Source organism: Loxodonta africana, chromosome 12 (genome assembly GCF_030014295.1).
Source record: "Loxodonta africana isolate mLoxAfr1 chromosome 12, mLoxAfr1.hap2, whole genome shotgun sequence".
Classification (NCBI taxonomy): domain Eukaryota; kingdom Metazoa; phylum Chordata; class Mammalia; order Proboscidea; family Elephantidae; genus Loxodonta; species Loxodonta africana.
Window position 1 is genome coordinate 65,043,476 of NC_087353.1, and position 25,169 is coordinate 65,068,644.

Genomic DNA, 25,169 nt, shown 5'->3' on the forward strand with positions numbered 1-25,169 from the left:
TTAAGAACCCAGTTTCCTTATCCCTCCTCCCAACCCACTCCCACCAGCTCTCCACAGCCATAGCTGAAGATTGTCTGCCGTGTAGTCCATCTGTTACAATTCTCTACTAGCCTCTTTTCTACCTTTTAAGTTTTAAGCTCTTCAAACCTTCCCTTTTGCTCTCACGACTAATTGATGGCATTACCATCTTGTCCAAGAAACTACAGAGTCTTCTAGGGAAAGAAATCTCAGAAATAAAGGACAGAAAAAGCAGAAAAGGTTCCCTCTTCCTCTCTGACTGCAGCAAAGCAGTCACTGTTCTGCATCACAAAGTTAGTTCTGATAAAGTTTAGACCATTCATAAAAGTACCTATATACATCTCTTTCACCATACTTGTTCAATCCGCATACTGAGCAAATAATCCGAGAAGCTGGACTATATGAAGAAGAAGGTGGTATCAGGATTGGAGGAAGACTCATTAACAACCTGCGTTATGCAGATGACACAACCTTGCTTGCTTAAAGTGAAGAGGACTTGAAGCACTTTCTGATGAAGACTAAATACCACAGCCTTCAGTATGGATTACACCTCAACATAAAGAAGACAAAAATCCTCACAACTGGACGAATAAGCAATGTCATGATGAACAGAGAAAAGGTTGAAGTTGTCAAGGATTTTATTTTACATGGATCCACAATCAACAGCCACGGAAGCAGCAGTCAAGAAATCAAAAGATGCATTGCATTGGGCAAATCTGCTGCAAAAGACCTCTTTAAAGTGTTGAAAAGCAAAGAAGTCACCTTGAAGGCTAAGGTGCATCTGACCCAAGCCAGGGTGTTTTCAATCGCCTCCTATGCATATGAAATGTGAGTGATGAATAAGGAAGACCAATGAAGAATTGACACCTTTGAATTGTGGTGTTGGAGAAGAATATTGAATATACCATGGACTGCCAAAAAAATGAACAAATCTGTCTTGGAAGAAGTACAGAGAGCATGCTCTTTAGAAGCAAGGGTGGTGAGACTACATCTCACATACTTTGGACGTGTTTTCAGGCGGGATCAGACCCTGGAGAAGGACATCAGGCTTGGTAAAGTAGAGAGTCGGGGAAAAAGAGGAAGACCCCCAACAAGATGGATTGACGCAGTGGCTGCAACAATGGGCTTAAGCATAACAGTAGCAAGGATGGCGAAGGACCAGGCAGTGTTTCTTTCTGTTGTACATAGGGTTGCTATGAGTCAGAGCTGACTCAATGGTACCTAGCAACTACAACGACAACATTTTCCTGCTGCAATTTCCTATCTTTTCATTTTTATGAGTATATCGTTATGCTTTTTTCATTAATGGTTATAATCACTGCTTTAAAAATCTTAGTTTTTAATTTCTGACTTAACAGGTGATGGGGTGGTGTCAGGTCTTACAAGTCTTACTGTAAGACAGTCTTACAAGTGTCTAAGAAAACTTCCCTCATTCCTGATTCTGCATATCTAATGTCTGGTGTTTCATCCTCAATCACCCCCACCTTGGGATGCTTGGTTATTGATTCTCAAGGCCTGGTCCTCAGCCACGGAATTATCTTGGGATCAGTTTCTATTGATTACCTTTTTCTTTTGAGACTGGATCCCTTTTTCCTGTGTCTTCATATTCAGGTAATTTTGGATTGTATACGGGATACTATGAATGATGTGTTGTAGATACTCTGGATTCTATTATAATCCTCAAACACAGTGTTCATTTTTTTTTTTATTTTATTGAGACACTTAACTTTGCTGGAATCAAACTTCAAAGTTCCCCTTCCTCCCCATAATAGCTAGCAGCCCAAATGTCAGTTCAGTTCTTTTAGCCTTAGCTGAACTGCCTGGAGTATGCCCCATGCATTGAATGCATGGGTCAGAGGTCAGCCAGATATTTGGGCAATTTTTGCACAGAATTTGGGGCTACCCTTCCCTACCTCAAGAAGCTGGTCGGTAGTGCAAATGGTTGACTACTAGATGAAAGGTTGGTGGTTTGAACACACCCAGAGGCACCTTGGAAGACAGGCCTGGTAATCTGCTTCCTAAAGGTCACAGTGTTGAAAACCGTATGGAGCAGTTCTACTCTGTACACACGGAGTCACCATGAGTCAGAATCAGCTTGGTGGCAACTAACAACAACAACTCCCTACCTCTCTCCTTTATGGAGCTTATACTCCCACATTCCAGTGGCTGTTGTTGCCCCAAACTCTGTCCTCTGATTACTCAGGACAGTGAGCCAGTCCTCAGGCTAAACTCATGAACTGAGAAATTCACCAGTGACATTCTCGTCTTCCACGTGTTGACTCCCCTCCAGGATCCGCCTGTTCTGATCACTCTCCAGTGCTTTCAGGTAGTTGTTTTCTATATTTTCCCTAGAGTTTATAGTTGTCTTCTGTGGGAGGGTTGGTCCAATAAGCTACTCAGCCATACTGGAAGTAGACATCCTTCTTTGTCTCATTTAAATGAACAACGCAAATGGTCCCATCTGAGAGATGGCAAAGCAGAGGCCAGGAGAATAAACAAGGTCACGGTGTGTTCTAGAAGGGGTAGGTAGAGCAATCAGTTATGGTAGATAAAATAGGTTTGGGAGTTTTTAGGGTAGAATCCTAAAACAGACTGGCTTCTAGTCAAAGCCTCTGTTTTCTTCATTAGTAAATTGGGGGTAATTTTAATAAAGCAAATGTTCATTAAGTGCTTACCAGGTCTACTGCTAAGCCGTTTACATGCTTTATCTCGTTTGATCCTCAAGACAACGCAGTGAGATTGCTTTTGTATTGGGGGGCTGCTTTTGTGTTGGGGGGCTGCTTTTGTGTTGGGGGGCTGCTTTTGTATTGGAGAAGAGGAGATTGAGGATTAATGAGGTTAAGCCCAAGGTCATACCGAGCTGTTGGGTGATTAATCAATAAAATGATAACAGTGTCTCCTATTTATTGAACATTTATCATGTTCATAAATGTTATCTCATTTAATCCTTACAACAGCCCTATGAGGTAAGTACTGTTATTATCATTCCGCTTTTGCAGATAGAGAAATGAAGGCTAAATAAGGTTAAGTAACTTGCTCAAGATCTCATAACTTGCAAGTGGTGGATCACAGATTTGAACCCAAGCCCACTTGCTTAACCTCTGTGCCCTACTGCCTTCTTGTCGTATGGTGAAACATCTACACAGGCCCAGCGCATCATGGGTCCTCAACAGAGGCAAGGCCCCTTCCTCTTAGTGAACTCTGGATTGGCTGGAATGGAATGGACAGACTGCGGGTTTCTCATGGACTCCTCCAGGGTAGACACACGGGTGGTACCCAGGGAAGAACCACGGGGTCTGATTCACCAGAGAACCCATTTCCATCCGTTCAACAGGCTCCCCAGCCTGTAACGCAAATGAGGAAATCTTCCTAAGCAGGAATAAACAGCAGAGGTTCCCTTGTCCTGTTTTTCACTTCATGTTTTGGATGCTGCTGGCCGGGTGAGCAGAGATCCCAGGCTCTGGCCCAGGGCAGCTGTCCTGCCTCCAAGTGCTGCCATGATCCGCTTCCAGACCATCCTGACTTGGGTCAGGACCCTGCTCTCCTGCCAGCTGCCCAGCCAGGTACACGCCCTCCTGGACAACCTGCTGGAAGCAGAGCTCCTCTCCAGGGAGTACCACCACGCCCTGCTCCACGAGCCAGATGGTGAGGCTCTGGCCAGGAAGATCTCCTTGACCCTGCTGGAGAAAGGTGACCCGGACTTGGCCTTCCTAGAGTGGACCTGGCGTGGGCTGCAGGCTCCAGCGGCCGAGAGGGTCCCCAGCCACAGGGGCCATGGCGGTAAGTCAGTATCCCCTTTGCTCAGGGGACAACGGCTGGCTCGAGGCGATCTGAGAATATCCCTCCTCTCTGAAAGGGGAGTCAGTGTGATCGTCCCTGTCCCAAGATGGGAAGAGAGGCCTGGACAGGAATCAGGACAGGAACCTCTGGTTGAGCTGGCAGGAGAAGAGAGCGCTTGGAGAACCCTGTCTCTGATGCTGGGTGTGCTGGAGGTAGCCAGCATGCTTCCCACACTGCTTAAAGGGGTAACATTCTGTGAGCTTAAGGCTCAGTGCCTGCTCAGTTTACTTTCTGAGGCCTCTCAATTTGCCAGGCACCGTGCTAAGTTCAGAGTGTGCAGAGATGGGCAGGTGGGCCCCTGCCTTCAAGAGGCCCATAGTCGAGCAGGGAGATGGATGCAGACACAATCAGTGTAGGTCAAAGGGGAGGAATGGGGGCTTGGAGAGGAGGAGCAGACAGAGCCGGAGAGCAGAGGGCACCACGCGCGAGTGCACATGCACACACACGCATGTGTGTGCATGTGTATGTGTTTGTGCTCACGTGGGCGCATGTGTATGCATGTACGCGCTTGTGTGTGCACACATATGTGTGCATGTGTGTTTTTGTCACCACAAGATGAAAATGGAGAGACAGAGGGAGTGAAAGAGGAAGAGGGAAACAGACATAGAAAGAGACAAAGAGACAAAGGGGAGAAAGGGGAGAAGGGAGGGAGGGAAAGAGAAGAAGAGAGAAAAAGATTAGGAACCAGCTCAGAGGAAAAGAGTATCTTATTTTTAAAGAATATTGATGATACTGTATGTCTCTTAAATCAGAAAAGTAAACCTGCACAGGGCCCTGCGTTGCCACTTGTCTTCTTAGCTGCTCACCCATCTGAGGTCCTTCCAGTTACAGAGAGGTTCTCACTTTGTCACAAACCATGGGCTTCCTAAAGACACCACTTTGTTCTGTCTTATTCTCTTTGCAAATCTTCTATGCCTTTCCTATAATATGACTTAGGATTATAAATTCTAGGCCTTCTTGGTCCCCTTATGGTTTCAGAATTACTTGAAGATTGAGACAATAACAATGGTTAACTTTTATTGATAATTTGGTATTTGTCAGGCACAGAGTTAAGCATAGTCCAGTCTGTCTTATTTAGTCCTCGCATGGACCCTGTAAGGCAAGACCTTTTATGGTCTCCATCCTCATTTAACACCTAAAGAAGAAAACAGAGACAGGTCATCCCGGAGGGAAGTGGTAGAGACTGGATTTTGAAGTGGACAAGCTCTTATCCTCAACCTGTCCTTGAGGTGCTAAAAAAGCCTTTTGGTGGCCTTGACTTTGGCACCGGAGTGTTGTAGGTACTTGTCCAACTCTTCTGCCAAGTTTATAAGTTTATATTGGGCTGGTTCTTCCTGTGGTTGAATTCTCACCCAGGTGGTTGCCATTGGTCTCTGGAACATACCTTCCACTCTCTCACTCCTAAAAGACCCCTGGGGGAGGGGGAAGAGTCATCTTTACTACCTGGAATGATCTTTCCCAGCTTGTCAATGGAAGTGCAAGCAGTGGGTGTGGGCACAATGGGGGTGCAGATGCCTACCTGGGAAGGGGGATCAGAGCCCACCTCTCTTCCTGAGCCCCTCCATATTCATACTTTTTTTCAGGATCTCAGCCCCTCCCCCCTTCCTCTCTCTGTAAGTGGTAGTTCCTATTATTTAACTCCATTTCCTCCCTGGGGTTGTAATGTTTTTATTTCCCATCCCATATGACTCCAGAAAGTGGAACTGTGCCCATGTAGCATAGTCCTCAGGGAGCTGGGACTACGGCTTCTTCTCCTGGCCCCCTTCCAGTGGAAGACACTGCACGGCTGGACTGAGGACAGCTGGTCAGGCTTCTGCGGGGCCAAAGGGAAGGAGCAACCTCAGTCAATGAGGCTCCAGAGGGTGAGAAAGAGAAAAGGGAAAGAGAATTGTGTGGCTTGTAAATAAAGGGCCCCAGCTTTCACTTCAGTGGGGGGTTCAGGCTGGGAAATCATCCTCGTGGAGGTTTGTAACCCTCCCAACAATCCTCCAGTGATCTTGGCCCTCGCTATTCAAAACGGTGCACCAGCTCCCATTTCACCCAGAGGAAGAGCTAACTCTGGACCACGGCCCACGAGGCACTTCATGATCTGGCCTCATCACCACTCTGCCCGACCTCTTTCTTCTCTCTGCCTGGCTCTCCATACTCCCCCCATGCTGCCTCCTCCCTGCTCCTCAGACATCTGAATGCTCCTTTGCCTCAGGGGCTCTGCACATGCTGTTCCCACCTCCTAGAGCGCTCTTCCCCAGCCCAACGCCTTACCTCCTTCAGCTCTTGCTCAAGTGCCACCTTCCCAACTAGGCCCACCCTGACCATCCCATTTTGAATTGCAACTCCGCCTCCATACTCTGACTCCCCTTGCTCATACCGGCTTTTTTTTTTTCCTACCTTCTGCATATTTTACTTTTGTATTATGTTTATTGTTTCACGTCTAACTCTCCCACTGGAAAATAGCCTCCATGAGGGCAGGGATTTATGTTCTGATCATGGATACATCCCAAATGCCTAGCACAGTTCCTGTACATGGCAGGTGTGCAATACGTATTTGTTCAATGTTGGATGGATGAATGGATAGATGGATGGGTGGATGAGAGGGATGGATGAGAAGGAGGAGAAGAGGATGGACGAATAAAGGGATGAGTAGAAGGGCGGGAGGGTACATGGATGAATAGATGAAAGTGGGGTGGGAGGATAGATTGATGGATGAATGGATAAATGAGGGGCGAATGAGAGGGATAGTGGGAGGGAGGATGGATGGATAGGTGCATGAGTAAAAGGATTAAGATACTACCATTCAGGTACTTTAAAACTGAGGAAACTGAGGCACAGAGAGGCTAAGTGGCTTGCCTCTGGTTACATGGTAAAGGCTATGGGCCTCATGAGTTCGGATCCACTGCAGTACTTTCTGCCTGGCTGCCTTTTCTAAACAAGCCAAGGGGATACCGTAAACCTGCCAAAAACAAGTTGACACTCTTCAAAACGAAACTACCTTGATGAGTCAGAAGGCACCTTCACATATGGCAGTGCCTCGGGCCCAACTATGCAGAAAACCTATCTCTGGGGATGTGACCTTGGGGGTTTGACTCTGTGCCACCCAGACAGCACATGTGCACCCAGCCCAGGCAAGCTTGGGGGAAGCCTGAGAGTCAAGGTCATTGTCCTGAAAGAGCTCAGCAGCCTCACTGGGAGCCAGAACAAACATTTGGGCAGTCTTCAGTGGACAGTGGGTGACAATGCCTTCAAGGACAGTAAAGGCCAGAGAAGGGAGAGTTAGGATGGGCAGTGATGGGAGGGGAACCAGGCTGGAAGCTAGACAGCAGGGGTGGACTATCCAGTAAGCAAAGTAAGCATGGGCTTTCTTGTGCTTTTTCACTAATCCGTAGTGCACAATTTCACGTGGGTTTCACCACAACTTTGATACAGGGAAAACAGGTGAAATTGTGCACTGCAGATTAGTAAGTAAGTACAAGTAAGTCTGTGCTTACCTTGCTTAATGGGTAATCCAGCCCTGTCAGGGGCTATAAATTTGAAAAGCGGCATTGATTCATAGCAATATGCCATGGGGTTGGGAGAGAGACAGATGCCAGCCACACCTAGAAACAGGTCTTTGGTGTGGTGAAAAAATATGAAATTTGGAAAGCATGGTGCTTACCTTTCCTGTTGGTTTGAGGCCATGCCCTGCTACTTACAAACCGTGTGACCCTGGGCACATGACTCAGCCACTCTGAACCTCAGTTTCTTCATCTCTGCCATGGGGGCAATGATATAAATCTCCCCGGGCTATAGGGTTAAATGAGATGGCAGTTGGGAAACTCCAGGGCAGTGGCAGGTGTGGGGTAGGTACCGAATAACCATCAGACAGCGATCAGTGTGTGGGGGACACAGCAGGAAGAATCAGACAAGGGAACATAAATCATAGGTCTGGGGTGCTGAGAAAACAATCATGTCTGCAGCCCCATTGGGGGCCCCAAATAATACCTGTACACTGACTCTATGCAAAACATGGTGATGGGCTCTCAGGTGCCGTGCACACCCAAGAAATGGGCAGTGCCTGAGTGACAATCCTGGCTCCTCCATTCCAAGGGGTATGACTCTGAGCATGTCATTGGAGCAGCCTGGGCCCTAGCTTCCCCATCTGTAAAGTGGAGGCGATAATAATACCCAGAGTCACTATGGTGAGGATTCAGTGACATCATCCCATGTAAGGCACATGTATTCGGGGCAAGTGAGCTGGTCCTAGCTCAGCAGCCATTCGGCTGGCATTTGAGACCACCAGAGGCCCATGGTGAAGGGGAGGAGGGCAGGGCCGAGGGTGGAGCAGCAGCTGCCTTGGGTCTGTGAATGGAACGTGGGGCCTGGCCAGGCCTTTTTGGATGCTTTCTCAGAGGCTGAGGGACATCCCTGCTCCGGTTTTATAGTTGATGAAGCCAGCCTTACCCTAGGATCTGAACTCTTTGTCTCAGGTCAGGATCTAGCCTGACAGAGTCCTCTCACAACTGTGGGGGCTTCATTAGAGTTGCCCTTTCTGGGGTCCCCTGCCACATCCCAGAGGAGGAGGAGGCATTTTGGGGGCATCTTTGGGAAAGACGGGCTCCTTGCAAGCCGGAGGAGCAGGAGCCATGTTGTCTTAGTCTCTTATTGTTGTCTTTGCTCTACTTCACTTCTTGTTTCTGTTTTGCTATGTGATGATTTTGCCTGAGAGGACTCAGTTCTTGGAACCACAGAACAAAGGCTCCATATAGAACGTCACCTGACTTCTTGGAAAGGAGGGGACATGCCACAGGCTCCCCAGCCCTCTGCCTCCAGCTTCCTTCCCCTTTGGCCCTTAGGATGAGGGAAACCAGACTGAGACTGAGGAGGAGGAGGCCTGTTGGTAGAGGCTCCCTCCCTCTAGGCTTCCTTTCCCAAAAACCACTTCCTGTTGGTATCTGGGGAGCTTCCTTTGCCTCTTGGAAGGAGAGATGTTGGCAAGGAGGGCCATTGTCCCTTTACCTTAGGCTGCTTCTCAGCCAGCTCAGACCCATGTCACCTTCACCCCTGGGAGCCACAGAAGAAGTACCTGCACCCGGAAGTTGGCACTTCTCCATGGGTTTCCCCTGGCTGACCACACTTAGTCGGGCACCAAACCTGATACCTGGTACAACCAGGGGCAGTCTCTGTTTTGTGTTTATGTTACCTTGAGGAGTTTACCTGGCTCCTTACCTATGGTCTACTTGTCTATCCAGCCACCAGCCCATCCACCTACCTGCCTGCCTTCAAACCTACCTGATCTACCCATCCTCCTACACACCTACCAATCTAATTACATCTACTTATCAATTTATCAAGGAGCCCTGGTGGTGTAATGGGTAAGTGCTCAGCTGCTAACTGAAAGGTTGGTGGTTCGAACCCACCCAGTGGCTTCTCGGGAAAAGACCTGGTGATGCTTCTGTAAAGATTAAAAAAAAAAAAAAAAAGCCTAGAAAACCCTGTGGTGCAGGTCTCCTCTGTCACATGGGGCCACTCTGAGTTGACGTTGACTCAATGGCACCTGACAACAACAACATCAGTTTATCAACTTTTCTACTTATCTACCTACCTATGTATGTATGTATCTGTTTATCTGCCTTTCTACCAACTAACCTGCTTGTATGTCTACCTACCAGTTGGCCTAGTTCTCACACACTCTTCTGCCTGCCTACCTAGTTTGGATACGTACCGATTTTATCTACTCACCTACTTCTCTATTTACCGACCCCTTTTCCTTCCTTTCTTAAAAAAAAAAAAAAATACCTCCTCCTTAATCATTTATTTATTTATTTATTTTTTAGGGATTATGCGGAAACCGTGGTGGCGTAGTGGTTAAGTGCTATGGCTGCTTACCAAAGGGTTGCAATTCAAATCCTCCAGGCGCTCCTTGAAAACTCTATGCCGCAGTTCTACTCTGTCCTATAGGGTCGCTATGAGTTGGAATCGACTCGACAGCACTGGGGCAGGGATTATGGGGAAACCCTTGTGGTGCCATGGTTAAGAGCTACGGTTGCTAACCAAAAGGTTGGCAGTTTGAATTCACCAGCTGCTCCTTGGAAACCCTGTGGGGCAGTTCTACTTTGTCTTACAGGGTCACTGTGAGTCGGAATCAACTCAACAGCAACGGGTTTGGTCTTTTTGGTTTTAGAGATTATGGAAGGAGACCTGGTGGTGCAGTGATTAAACGCTTGGCTGCTAACTGAAAGGTCAGCGATTCAAACTCACTAGCCGCCCTTTGGGAGAAAGATGTGGCAATCTGCTTCAGTAAAGATTCCAAAAAAAAAAAAAAAGCTAAACTCACTGCTGTTGAGTTGATTCTGACTCATGGTGACCCCATAGAGTTTCCAAGGCTGTAAATCTCTATGGAAGGATACTACCACATCTTTCTCCCACGGAGCCACTGGTGGTTTCGAACTGCTGACCTTTTGGTTAGCAGTCAATGGCTTTAACCACTGTACCACCAGGGCTCCTTCTATAAAGATTACAGCCTTGGAAACCCTATGGGGCAGTTCTACCCTGTCCCATAGGGTCACTATGGTTGAAATTGACTCGACAGCAACAGGCTTAGGGATTATGGTGGGGGACATTGATGGTTAAGTGGTAGAATTCCTGCCTTCCATGTGGGCGACTAGGTTTGATTCCTAGCCAATCCAGCGCATGCACAGCCACCACCCAGCACTCAGTGGAGGCTTGCACATTGCTATGATGCTGAACAGGCTTCAGTGGAGCTTCCAGACTAAGACAGACTAGGAAGAAAGACCTGGCAATCTACTTCTGGAAATCAGCCAATGAAAACTCTATGAATCCACAGCTGATCATGGGATGGCACAGGACTGGGCAGCATTTTGTTCTCTTGTGTGTTGAGTCACCATGAGTCAAGGGTCAACTTGAGGGCAGCTAACAACAACAACAGGGATTATGGTGGTCACACATAAACATAAGACAAACATTTACAACCTAATAAGGGAGGACTGGAAACCCTGGTTGTGTAGTGGTTAAGAGCTATGGCTGCTAACCAAAAGGTCGGCAGTTCAAATCCACCAGGCACTCTTTGGAAACCCTGTGGGGCAGTTCTACTCTGTCCTATAGGGTCACTATGAGTCAGAATTGACTCGACGGCAACAGGTTAGGTTTGGTTTTTTAAGGGAGGGCTGTCCATCCATTTGGAATTTGAGGATGCTTTGATCAAACTCCATCCATTCATTCATCCCGTCTTTGAAAGGCTCAGCTTAGCTTTGAAAGGCATTGGGAAGGGGATGTATAAGAAGACAAAGACCTGGTCCCAGACATTAACAACTTCGTGATCTAGTTGAAGGCAACAGGAGCTATACTTATGAAATAAGAAGTTTGTGAATTATTGCCAAATATGTGGCAAGTAGTTATATAAAAATGAATAAAGCAGAAGATTATTGTTAGCTGGAAGGGTGATAAGGGTGAGAACTTAGGTCCTCAGGATGGCTAAAATATGGGCTTGATAAGGAGAAGGCAGAGAGCAGTAGTGGGAGAGGCCCAGCTGAGCAAAGGTTCAAAGGTAGGACTGAGCAAGGTCTGTTCTGGGAGAGACTGCCCCAAGGAACGGCAAGTTTTCTAGAATGCTCATCTTTACTTGGAAGATCAAATTCCTTCCCATCTCCCCTCTCTGGGACTTGGCAGGGTACCCCAGAAAGAGCAAGTTTTTCTTTTTTAATTGAACTTTAGATGAAGGTTTACAGAGCAAACCAGTTTCTCATTAGACAATTAATACACACATTGTTTTGTGACATTGGTTGCCAATCCCAGGACAAGTCAACACTCTCCCCTTCTCGACCTTGGGTTCCCTATTACCAGCTTTTCTGTCCCCTCCTGCCTTCTCATCCTTGCCTCTGAGCTGGTGTGCCCATTTAGTCTTGCTTTGTTTTATAGGTCTGTCTAATCTTTGGCTAAAGGGTGAAGCTCATGAGTGACCTCATCACTGTTAAAAGGGTGTCTGGGGGCCATACTCTTAGAGTTTCTCCAGTCTCTCAGACCAGTAAGTCTGGTCTTTTTTTGTGTGTGTGAGTTAGAATTTTTTTCTACATTTCTCTCCAGTTCTGTCAAGGACCCTCTATTGTGGTCCCTGTCAGAGCAGTAGTAGCAGTAGCTGGGCAGCATCTAGTTGTGTTGGACTCAGTCTGATGGAGGCTGTGGTAGTTGTGGCCCATTAGTCCTTCGGACTAATCTTTCCTTTGTGTCTTTGTTTTTCTTCATTCTCCCTTGCTCCAGACGGGGTGGGATCAATGGAGTATCTTAGATGGCCACCCGCAGGCTTTTAAGACCCCAGATACTAACCATCAAAGTAGAATGTAGAACATACTCTTTATAAACTATGTTATGGCAATAGAGCTAGCTGTTCCCCAAGACCATGGTACCCACAGCCCCCAGCCCAGTAATTTGGTCTCTCAGGGAGTTTGGGTGTGTCTATGGAGCTTCCATGTCCCATGTCCCATGGTTGTGAGAGGCCTTTGTCATACTAGACCCTGACTTGAGACAAAGAATTCAGATCCCAGGGCAAGGCTGGCTTCCTCAGGAGAGAAGTGACTTTATCGAAAGCAGACCTCATCTCAGGAGAATGGCCATCACCTCTTGGGGGGTTCCTAAGAGGAAGGTGAGCAGAAATCTGGGAAGCACTAATAGGGACGACTCCTGCCTGCCTTGGCCCCCATTCACTGAGACCCTGAAGCTTCTTCTGTGCCATCCTGCACCCCTCTCCCCATCCCACTGCCTCTGCTGAAGTGGAGACCCTCCTCAGCTCCTGGCTGGGTGCCATCAGGCACACACAGGCTGGTGCATGTCATTGCTCAGCTCAGAAATCTTCTGCCCTGACACAGGCATGGTCAGGTTCAGGGCTTGTGGGGGGAGGGCCAGAGGAAGTCAGAGTGGACATGGAGAGCCCAGGTAGAGGGCTGCTGCTGCCACCAGGTGAGAGATGATGGCAGTGCCTAGGCAGGTGCACACAGGCCTGGCCGACTCTGGCTCCAAGCGCTGTCCTGACAAGAAGCTGACCCAGAACTGTCCTGGCTACCGGTGGCAGGCAGAGGAGGGGAGGCATCTGAGCTGGCTGTCCCTGAGGTCGGGAAGGGACCCCATGAGGCCCAGCCCAGGGACAGCTGAGCAACCAAGGAGCCCTCTCTCTTGACACCAAGTCATGGGAGAATGAGGCTTCTTGGGATTTCTAATATTCATCATGTCTATTTTTCTATTTCGTTAGCCTAACAAGGCAAAGCTTGGTTTCACATTGACTATTGGCACTCTTATTTGTCTGCCTATTCCCTCCCACCACCACCCCCACTCCGGACATCTGAAAATAGTGACTGTTTCAAAATAATCACCATAAAAAGATACCACCATAAAAAGATGGGCAGCATTCGCCTCATTTCACACATGGGAATCTGAGGCCCATGCAAGGGAAATGAGGGGTCCAAGGTCGCACATCTGTTAGCAACAGCAGGGGCTATGCCAGTGCTCTTTCAGTGGGAAATGCGCGCACCCGTTGCTCCCCCCACTTCATTCCTTTCGGTAGCACCTTCACAACCTTGGCCTTTCCTGCACACCACCTATACCGTCATTGACTTGACAGATTTTTTCAAGTCACTCACATTCTTTACTCAAAGGAAATTTACGTCCCACCGTAAATGAACAGGAATGCCACAAACAGAAGGTAACTATGAAGCAGGAAGGCAAACAGTGTTATTAAATTGTAGCCGGACGATGTTCCCACTGAAGGCTCTGAGGCTCAGGGGCTGCTCTCTGTTAAATGGACAGAGCCTGCATTAGAGAGGCGGTCAAGACACAGTAGCACCAAACTGACACTTTCTCCTTGATGCCACTAGGAGGATGGCCAGACTTAAGAAGGCACTCACTTTGTTCCTCTGCCTGTCAGTGTTATTTAATGCCACGTGTGTGTGTTACCCCAAAGCATCTGGCTGTGAGTATTCCATATCTGGGGTAATACTCTTTTATGTGTAGTTTATATTTCAGTCCAATGTCTTGGAATAAAATGATGGGTGATTCACTCACGATATCCAGGGAAATTCAGGGCACTTTGGGGTGGGGGTGGTGGAGGGGAATGGACTCTAAGAAGTCTGCTGGTCCCAAACAGAGGCTCTGTGCTCATCTTGAGGCATTGTGGGGCTGTGGTCCTGGCCCCATCCTGCAGAAGGTGGCAAATAGTGGCAGCTAGTGTCAGTTTGGCTCCATCCTGGTCTCTGTCATTTCAAGAAGGCAGAATGTTGAAGGACCCCTAACAGATAACTCACTATCTTCTGTGTTCACCCAATTTGGTCTATAAAAGGAACTGAAATTAACATCAGAAGCATGGTTTCAGGGAGCAGAGGCAAATTAGAGCACGTCTAGACACAAGAAATCTAACAGCCCCACGTCCCCTTGTAGGGGGAGAGTTTTGTGCTGCTCCCTAGCTGGCTTCATTTGCATGCTGACTTACCCTCGGCGGGCTCCTGGCGTTGTAAGAACTGAGGCTAGAGATGAGGCTGCCTGCTTCTGAACTGGGAATCTGATCCGAGGGCAGACAGCACCGCCAGGTAGGCTGAGGGCACCAGGAGGGGCTGCCAGACTCCTGAGCCGCTGCCTGGCTGCAGTTCCCACACCATGCGTTGCCTGGCTCCTTGCCCTGCAGGGGGGTCCTACCTGTCCCAGCCCCAAGGTAAGAAGGCTGGATGGAGGAAGTTGGGACTGCAAATGCTTCTTAATTTAGAGTGGGGTCTCGATAGCCCTGCCACCCCAGATAAACAGAGACACCACTCTGAGTTGGGGTGCAGGGCAGGGAGGGAGAAGTGTGGTAGTTGGCTATTTCCTTCCACTTGAGGCACCTGGAGTGTGAGAGGGCTTTATCAGCACTGAAGGGTTCTAGAAGCCAGCCCTTCAGAGGGCGTGTTGTTAGCTCTCAGCCTCCATGGCCTGGCTTGGCCAACCACAAGGTCGGTCTCTCTGCCAGGTTCTGCCTTTGGGTAAACAATGAGGGGTGTTCCAGCAGGAGGGCCCTCTACCAGATCCCACTCCATTCCCGGGAAGCAGGGAAACCAAGCTGGCTGGGGACAGCAGGTTGCCTGGGCAAATGCTGCCCCCTCCCCAGTTTCCAAATGGTATCCTTTGAGAAGAAATGGGGAGATCAAGAGAGGAAGAGGGTGAGAGTGCAGCTTAGCACAAATGTCTGGCACTGGCTCTGAAGGCAGCGAGGCAGGTTTGAATCCCAGCTGCCCTGTGACCAGAACTCTGAGTCTGTTTTCCTCCTCTGTAAAATGGGATAAGGGGAAACCCTATATGATGGGATAATGGTGAGGCATCACTGTGATATACCACAGTGCCTGGTACATTATGTTGTTGTTAGGTGCCATCGAGTCGGTTCCAACTCATAGCAACCCTGGCACAACAAGAATGAAAGATTGCCTGGTCCTGCGCCATCCTGACAATCGCTGTTATGCTTGAGCCAATTGTTGTAGCGACTGTGTCCATCCATCTCATTGAGGGTCTTCCTCTTTTTCACTGACCCTCTACTTCACCAAGCATAATGTCCTTCTCCAGGGACTGGTCCTTCCTGATGACATGTCCAAACTACATGAGATGAAGTATCATCATCCTCGATTCTAAGGAGCATTCTGGCTGTACTTCTTCCCAGACAGATTTGTTCATTCTTCCCGCAGTCCATGGCATGTTCCATATTGTTTGTCAACACCACAATTCAAAGGCGTCAGTTCTTCTTTGGTCTTCCTTATTCATCGTCCAGCTTTCACATGCATATGAGGCAGTTGAAAATACCATGGCTTGGGTTAGCCGCACAGGAGACTTCAAAGTGACATCTTTGCTTTTTATCACTTTAAAGAAGTCTTTTGCAGCATATTTACTCAGTGTTTGATTTCTTGACTATGCTTCCATGGGTGTTGATTGTGGATCCAAGGAAAAGGAAATCCTTGACAACTTCAATATTTTCTCCTTTAATCATGGTGTTGCTTATTAATCCAATTGTGAGTATTATAGGAGTTGAATGTCACCAAAGTAGCCAATATTACTGGTATTGCCATTTTGCAAGATTGAGAGGGGTGAGACCCCTTTTCTCAGACTCCCCCAAAACGTGCTGCTTACTTTGAATCCACAGATGGACCACAAGTTTGCTTTCTGCCATTGGATGCAGTGGGCTGTGGCTGGGGGGTGGTGTGAGGGGGAGAGGTCAGAGGTCACCTTGACCCACCCCCTCAATTCCGGATGAGGAAATCCAAACCTGGGAAAGCAAAATGACCTCCCTAGGTCTCCCTGAGCACACCAGGTGTCCTGGACCTCTGGAGGAGGATAGGCACTGCCTGCAGGGCATGTGGTGCTGGGAGCACGGCTGGGTTTCCTTCCTGCCAAGGTCTCCGGGGAATTTTCTCCACCCCGCAATGTTTTCTTTGGAGGAGACCATGGCTCAGGCATCGAGTCTCAGATCCTGTGCCTGCAGGAGTGGTTTGCCACCTTCATGGTTGGGCAGAAAGAAACCGAGAACCACCCAGCAGTGGGACCCAGCTTCCCTGCAAGCCAGGGCTTGTACCCGCCTACTCGCGGGAGTCCTGACTCTGAACCTCGAACCCTCTCCTGGACGCAGGGGCATCTGGGAGAGCCCGGGGGTGTTGGGGTCCAGCGGAAACACTTCTGAGAAAGCACGTGGTGGGCACAGTGGCAAGAGGGCGCTGCAGGCGCTTGCTTGCTCCCCAGCTTGGCCCAGGCTCCGCAGAAGTCAAAGAAAGTGAAAGGGAAAGAACGACGGTCACAGGAGGGTGGAGGTGGAAAGATCAGAAGGCTGGCCGGCCCAGGTTCCCTGAGATCCCAGAGCCGGCGGGAGGGAGAGGCCACCAGCAGCACGCGGGAGCCCGGGAACAGCGGTAGGTGACTAAGGTTCCCTCTGCAGCCCCTAAAACCGAGCTGGAAATCGAGGCTCAGAGACTGGCAGCGACTTGCCCGAGGTCACACAGCAAGGCTGAGTGTAGAGGGGAGGGAGTATGTAGCAGTGTAGACCCAGGAAACTCCTCGTTTTCATTATCCCTGGAACACTCCACGCAGGAAACGGGAGCTGTGCTCGAGTGCCCAGAATGCGGGGGCTGAGGGGAGGTGGCGAGGGAGAGGCGGGCGAGTCCGGCGGGAGCGTCTGCAGAGGGCTTAGGACGCGGACGCAGTTCGCCGAGCAAAGACAACGCCCGGACAAGCCCTCCGTAGAACGCGCGCCCTAGATCCTGCACAGGCCCGCGGAGCGGGGATACTGGCCCACCCTCTATGGGGTACCCTGGAGCAGGGCGGCCCTTCTCTGAGCCTGTTTTCCAGTTGGCTCCTGTGCTCACAAGTCTTCGCGCTCTGACGCTGGAGCCTGGGTGCTAGGCACCCCGTAGAGAGTCCAGTGAGAGGAGGAGGGTGTAGCCAACCTTTAGCCTGCAGGTTGGAGAATTCTCCCCTCTCTTTGGCTATCTAGAGGGGTGGGGGCCTTCCCTGGACAGTCTTTGACCACCTGCGTCTCTACCTCACTTTGGGGTCCTGCGTCTAACCCTTTAAGGAGAGAAAATAAGGGGCCCAGAAAGGGGGGCTGGTCTCTGTGGGGTCCCAGAATGCCAGAATTGGAGTCACCTAAGCTAGCCTTGTTTGGGACCCTAAAAGTTCCCTTAAAGCCCACAGTCCTCCTCTGAGTCCCACAACCCCTATTTCTATCTCAAGTGACACAAGGGAGGGGACAGAAGCCCAGGAGCCCCTCCATCCCCAATGGGGCCAGGAGTTCCTAACTTTGGCAGGAAGTCTTCCCCTTATCCCCTTCCCCAAATTGAAAAAAACACTCCTTGCCAATCAGAAGGGTTAGGAAATCGGTGGTTCCTGTACTTGGGCCTGGTGGGGCTGAAGGGAGAGGGCAGGACACCCCAGTAAATTACCACCTTCCAGACCTCAGGCTCCCCTGGGCAAGGACCTGAGCACAAAGAATCCCACAATGTGCGGTAGAAAATGTCCTCTGAGAAGATGAGCCCGGGGTCCCCGGCTTCCCATTGGTGAGAATCACTTGGGGAGGCTGTTTAGTGTGCAGATTCCCAGGCCCCACCCCCAGACCGCATTGGCTAGGCCAGGTGAGGCTCAATCACAGGTCAAACTGCTCTCCAGGTGATACTGATGTCACTGAGAGGCACTAATATGGTCCGATCCCTTTCTTTTCTCCATATTCCAAATGGGGAAACTGAGTCTCAGGGAGTTTTTTTTTTTTTTTTTTTTTTTTTTTTTGCCAGAAGCCACATAATGAGCTGTTGGCAAAGTCAGAATTTGAACCCAGTTTTCCTGAGAGCCCAGGCCAGTGCCTGGGGGGAGGAGGTGTGAGCTTCCACACAGCAGATCCAGGGTGGTTAGAGAGGACCTGCCGAGGCAGCAAAGTTGGTCAGATGGCAGGGGCCCAGTGCCAGCTGGACCCCTGCTCAGTTGCTGGCACTGGCTTTGTGAGATCCCAACACCTGCTAACTTGTGAAGGGCAGAATCAGAAAAGTAATGCAAGAACCTCCCCTCGGTACACCAAGCCAAGGCCCTGGGACAGTCCCTGGCAGTCAAAGAAGTGACCCAAAGGAGGGGGAAGCTTCTGAACTTGGCTCTCAGACTGGCCTTCAGTCACCCTGGACAAGCCATTTCACCACTGTGAGGCTCATCTATAAAACAGGTAATATGTGAGCGCCCTTTTTAAGGATCACCTAACACACACGGGCACATTTTGGAAAACCACCAGGGAAATACACATGTGTGAGGAATAACAATTGTAGACTCTATCTGATGTGATTGTTTAGAAACATCTGAGAGGAAGCATGGGCGGAAGGGAGGTGTCCAAAGTGGTTTCCAAAGACAGTTATCAAAGAGGCATCAGTTGACACTGACGTTACTTCTTAGCTCAAGAGGTACCCCAGTAGCATAGTGGCTAAAAGCTCAACTGCTAATCAAAAGATTGGCAGTTCAAATCCACCAGCCACTCCTTGGAAACCCTAGGGGGCAGCTCTAATCTGTCTTATAGGGCCACTCTGAGTCAGAATCGACTCAATGGCAATGGGTTTTCTTAGCTCAAGGAGAAAAAGTCTCCAGTTTTGTGTATAAGTATCTTTAACAGCTCTCTAATACTTGAATGGTTTGCTCACAGCTACTGATTGAAAGGTTGGTAGTTCAAATCTCCACCCAGAGGCTTCTCAGAACAAAGCCTGGAGATCTGCTTCCGTAAGATTACAGCCATTGAAAACCTTTCTGAGTGCATCTCTGATACACATGCAATTGCCTTGATTCAGGATCGACTCCATGGCAACGGGATTGTTTCTTTTTTAAATACTTGCCAATGCCACTTTTTAACAAAATGATGGGGCAGTTGATGCTATTTGGATAACATTGTTTTGTTTTCAATGACAAGTTTTGTTTTGTTTTTTTTCTTCCATTCCAGGTAGTGATAGAAAGTTTTCCTTTAAAATAAATATATTTCTTTAACAATTTAGTTTAGAGAAAACACTAAGTATAGAATGACAGAAAAGTGTAAAGCTGGCAGATGACTGCCTGGAGCGTGGGAGACTCCAGGTTAGAGAAAGGATGTAGGCACTACTGTAAAAATCTAGATGGAGTGCTGGGGGTGAGTAGATCAAGGGAGGGCAGCAGGAGCAGCTGAGAGACTTTGGGACGGAAAAAATAAAGAGGAGAGGAAGTGTCCAGTTTGATTCTGGGGTTTCCAGCTGAGAAGTGGAAGGCTGGTAGAACTGGGGGGTCTGGAAAGTTCAGTGGAGGGGAAGCAGGGAACTTGGGTTGTAGACCTCTCAGTGTTGAAGAGACGCCGCGCAAGCTAAGGCCAATGTCCTCTTGGCAAGTGGAACCTCATGCAACTTGGGAGTTAAACCTATGTTATTTCTCAGAATCACTGTGGGGCAAGTGTGTGCATGGCGGGGGGGAACATGGGAGGGAGCAACTCATTTAAAACTACAGATTCCCAGGGGGCATAGTGAGGGTAAGGAGCACCCAGGGGTGATCTCTAAATTTGACCTCCCCCCCATTTCAAGATGAATATAGCAGCAAAACGTGAACAGAAACACCTTCCCCCCTTTTGTCCAGCTGCCTCAGTCAGGGGCCTTTCATATTTGTGGCGCCTCGTCTGGCACCCCCTTGGGCTTGTGCTTGGGGCAAGTGCCCCCCTCGCCACCGCCCCCCCCCCCACCTCTGGATGTCTGCTGTGCTTGAGGAAGGATGCTGGGCTGTACCGGGTTAATAGAAACTGCTCAGTGGCATGCACACACCCCCTTAAGTGGCACCCAGGACACCTGCCATACCTTTGATACACCTCTGCAGATTTCTGGGGCCAGCCCCAGACTTACTGAATCAGAACCAATGAGGGTGAGGAGGCCCAGGATGCTTCGGGTTTAACACCCTCCCCAGGTTGTTCTGATCATGGCCAAGCCTGCCAGCCACAGGTGCGTTGTCCAGGGCCCACTGTCCAAACCCAGCAGGCAGGGTCTGCGTGTCCTTCATCTGGGCAGAGGGCCTAGTGCTGTGTTAGTTCATGCTGGGGGGTCAGGACTGGGGCTCAGGGGCCTGGCTTCGCTAACTGCAGCTGCAGGCTCCTCATTCCCCCCCACCCTACCCCAGCTTTTGGCTCAGGTTCCCTTCCAGGAAAGAGAAACTTGGATTCCTTTCTAAGCCATTAACTGTAGATGAGAATGTTGGGGCATGCAGAGGGAAGGCCACCTGGAACTGGGAGAAGCAGGCAAGCTGGGAAGGGGCTCTCATCCCAACCTTGCATTCTAGATCAGGGCTGAAGTCACCCTTCTTCCCTGGCCACCAGACCCCAACTCCCATTGACTTTGCCATTTATAGGTATACTTGCAAGCCTGGGCTGTCTCATTTGATTTCAAGACTTTCCAAGTTGCTATGAGGTGGGCATCCTTCATTGGGGTCCAGAGAGTATAGGTGGCTTGCCCAAGGTCTCAGAGGGGGTCTCTGTGGTCCTTTTGTGATGTTCGGTATGACTCTCAGGCTCCACTTGGAGAAAATCAAAACCAAGTTGTCTCAGGTTGGATTTCCTGGGAAGCAGGCTCTGAGATGGAGGTTTGCACACGGAAAGGTCACTGAGGAGATTCATAGGATCAATACCACGTGGGGGACGTGGGGGCGGAACAAAGGCAGGACTGGGCAGAGTGGGGAGTTGGGCTCTTGAAGTCACAACAAAAAAGGCTTCAATGAATCCCATGGGAGCTCAGCAGCTAGCTGGGATGGACTGCAGGGCTGTCCTAAGTTGAGATAAGGAGAGCACATCTTTGTACCTTTGTACCCCAGGTATTCACTTGGGCCACGCCTAGAGAAAGAGTGGGACCTTGGATAAGGTGGCTGGCTTTTATTGTTGTTGTTAGATGCTATCAAGTTGATTCCTATGTGACAGAGTAGAACTGCCCCATAGGTTTTTGTTTTTTGTTTTTTATATAATCTTTATGGAAACACATCACCAGGTCTTTCTCCCGTGGAGCTGCTGGGTGGGTTCTAACTGCCAATCTTTCAATTAGTAGCAGAGCACTTGACCATTGCACTGTCAGGGCTTCTTTAGGTGGCTGACTTTGCTGAGGGCAATTCATAGAGATGTTGAGCAGTAAGCTGCCAGCAGGTGGAGGATGAGGGGCTAACTTAGGCGGCAAGCCACAGTATCCACTACGCAAGTTGAAATGCTCAAATCAGAGAGAGCATCTGAGGCCATGGACCTAAGCTGTCATCTGCACCTGTGTTTTTAAACTGGACTCTGTGCAGCCCCTTTTGGGGAGGAGAGGTTCTGAGTCTCAAATCCCCTTCAAGTGACAGCTCTGTCTATACCTGTCTTGGGATTTGGGGTCCTTGTAAAATTTCATTTGGAAGCCACTGCCCCAATATGACCCTTTTGTTTAACAGATGAGGACACTGGGTACCAGAAAGGGAAAAGGGCTTGCCCAGGGTCACATAGCCTGTCCCACACAGAGCAGGGCCCAGATCTCAGGTCTTGACTCCCAGCCCTGTGTTTCTTTCGTCCCACTGGACTGTTGTGAATTCAGCCATTTCTCTGAGAATCTCTGTGGATTGGAACCAATCTTGCTTCCATTTCCAGCTTCCCTACTCTGAGGCTCCTTTTTCCTGTCACATGCTGGTTGCTGCAAGCCCGTGGGGGCTAGGGAACTGTGAAGGAGATGCCAAAGTTCTTTTTTTTTTTTTTAATTTTTATTGTGCTTTAAGCGAAAGTTTACAAATCAAGTCAGTCTCTCATACAAAAATTTATATACACCTTGCTATATACTCCTAGTTGCTCTCCCCCTAATGAGACAGCACACTTCTTCCCTCCACTTTCTGTTTTCGTGTCCATTCAGCCAGCTTCTGACTCCCTCCGCTCTCTCATCTTCCCTCCAGACAGGAGCTGCCCACATAGTCTAATGTGTCTACTTGACCCAAGAAGCTCACCCTTCACCAGTATCACTTTCTATCCCATAGTCCAGTCCAATCCCTCTCTGGGGCTTTGGGAATGGTTCCTGTCTTAGACTAACAGAAGGTCTGGAGACCATGACCTCCGGGGTCCTTCTAGTCTCAGTCAGACCATTAAGTCTGGTCTTTTTACAAGAATTTGAGGTCTGCATCCCACTGCTCACCTGCTCCCTCAGGGGTTCTGTGTTGTGTTCCCTGTCAGGGCAGTCATCGGTTGTAGCCGGGCACCATCTAGTTCTTCTGGCCTCAGGCTGATGTAGTCTCTGGTTTATGTAGATCCTAAGATTCTTGAGGGTGCTGGAACTGTGGAGGGCGAGGCTGGGCAACAGGCTGGTCACAGTAGAGATCAACTCTCTGTGTCCTATAGCTCCAGACAGCTCTTCTCTTTGACCTTTCGGCCTGCGCTGGCCCCAGAGCTGGGAGGGCACGCCCAACACCACAGATGCTGCAACTCCAGAGCCTTCTGCTCCTTCCCATGTGGAACTGGCCAGTTCGGGTTTTCAGGCTACTCCCCTCCAAGTCCTTCTTTAGGAAAAGACCCTCCTCTGGGTTTCAGTTTTCCATCGCAGGGCCCCCACTTAACCATCCATCCCAAACCATCATCTTTCTCGCTGGCCAGAGTGTAAAGAGACCTTAGAGGGCCTCCAAACCCAAATGCCTAAGGGGCCATAAGTATGTAAGATGAAGCCAGGGAGAAGGCAAATGGGAGGGGTGGGGCCCCTGGCAGCTATCAATTATCTACTCTATGTAGATACCTTGTGAATTTAATTTACACGCACACACACCTTCCAACCTCCCTGCTTTGAGAAGTGACCAGAGGCTCAACTGCCTTTCAGCTCCACGAGCTGTTCAGTGTTGCCATGTTCTTCAGTTTTCCCTCTGTCTCGGGACCTAATCAAGCCCCTTCAGGAGGTGAAAGTCTTGAGTGGAACCAGTAGTTTTCGCAAGTCCTCTGTCTCATTTTCCTGGGACACCAACGCTGGGCAGGCAGATGGCAGGAGAGCAAGGGGCCTCCTCCTTTGCAGATGGTACCTTCCCCAAGGACTTCTCTAAGTCCCGCACCTTCTCATCTCCGCCTCCAGGACCCTGGGCTCTCAGGCACAGATGAGCTTGTCTCCAGACAGCCTAGAGGGTGGCAAGAACACAGGTGTGGAAGGCATTCCACCGACAGTTCCCATTTGAGCATCTCTGGGTACCAGGCTCTGTGAGGCACTCCACCCCACGAAGCCTCCTGTCTTGTTTTCTTTTAAACCTCTGGAGCAGAGAAGTGGGTTAACTTCATACTTTGGTTCTTAGTATACTATGATCTTTGTTCCACATGAGGCACCTCTCCCTCTCCCTCTCTCTCTCTTTTTTTTTATTTTATTGTATTTTTAGTGAAAGTTTACACAGCAAATTTGGTCCTCGTTTAACAATTTCTATACATACAGTTCAGTGACATTGGTTACATTCTTCATAATATATTAACATTCTCATTGTTTCCATTCTGGTTGTTCCGTTTCCGTGAATCTAGCTTCCATGTCCCTCCTGACCTTCTCATCTTTGGTCTAGGGTAAATGTTTACTGTTTGGTTTCATTTAGGTGATTATTTAGAGTAGCACAGTACTCACGGGTGATATTACTTATTTTATGGGCCAAACTGTCGTTTGGCTGAAAGGTGATCTCTGGGTGTAGTTTCAGTTCCAAGTTTAAAGGGTATCCTAGGGCGATAATCTCAGGCATTCATCTGGTCTCTACCAGTCCAGTAAATCTAGCCTTTTTTTTTTTTTTTTTTGTAATTTGAGTTTTGTTCTACATTTTTCTCCCATTCTATCTGGGACCATCTGTTAATCCCTGGTCAGAATGGTCAGTAGTGGTACCTGGGCACCATCTAGTTCTCCTGGTCTCAAGGTTGGTGAGGCCATTGTTTGTATAGATTGTTAGTTCGGTAGTCTAGTTTCTTCTCTGAGTCTTTGGTTTCTGTAACAATGGTGTGGGTGCAGTGTCTGACCTCCTCCAACCCCACAAGGGGGAAGAAGAACCATGATCAACAGCACAAGGCTGGCTCCCACTCTGCCATCTTTACTAATTCTGACACCAACTATCCCTCACACAGCACTACTGCGTTCAATAATTCGTTTCAATGGCCACACAGAACTCAAAGACTGTACTAACAATTATAGGGTTTATTATAAGGGAAGTAACAGCTACAATTCAGGCTCCAGAACACTCGGGATACAGTTCTTTCATCATGACAGCCTCTTCCCAACCGTGCTCGCAGGCATGCTTCTCCCTGGCCCTAGGACTCTTCCCCAAGGCACTTAGCTTTCTCTCTCCATGGGCCGGAAAGCCCACTGTGCTGTCTTCTGCTGCCAGGTCTCTCCTGCCGCCATTTCTCACCATCTTCAGGGTTACAGCTTGGTGCTTGTCTCTCCCTAGTTTCCTGTTTCCAGGAGCGTCTCAGCATAGGGATCCCAGGTCTAAAGGATATACTCTCTGCTCCTGGCTGTTCTTGCTTGGTGGTGGTAGGATCTTCCTCTTTGCTCTGGAATTGGCTCTTTTTTAAGGCACAACTAAGTGACCATCTCCCTTGGTAGGGCACAATTACCCTATCACACAGTCCCACCCAGTCACCTGGGTGGGAGTTACAAGACCATGGCTAGAAAGGCCACACACAAAATTAGTCAATTGCACTATAGCTTCCGTGTTTCTCTTTTGTTCTGGATGAGTAGAGACCAATAGTTGTATCTTAGATGGCCACTCTCAAGCTTTTAAGACCTCGGACGCTATTTATAAAACTAGGATGTAGAACGTTGTCTTTATGGACTATACTGTGCCAATTGACAAAT

The 25,169-nt window shown here is 49.0% G+C and overlaps 1 protein-coding gene across 8 annotated transcripts in view; it reads left to right on the top strand.

The window, feature by feature from the left end:
- The first annotated feature begins 3,031 nt into the window (after positions 1-3,031).
- The window catches only part of CIITA (class II major histocompatibility complex transactivator), a 62,496-nt gene continuing 40,358 nt past the window's right edge, over positions 3,032-25,169 (top strand). Inside the window, exon 1 of one of the 8 annotated variants that reach the window (XM_023557375.2) lies at positions 3,032-3,798. In XM_023557375.2, coding sequence (XP_023413143.2) covers positions 3,516-3,798 — 283 coding nt within the window. In that variant the 5' untranslated portion in view covers positions 3,032-3,515. The other 7 variants (XM_064295575.1, XM_023557373.2, XM_023557372.2 and 4 more) reach the window with 7 other exon arrangements.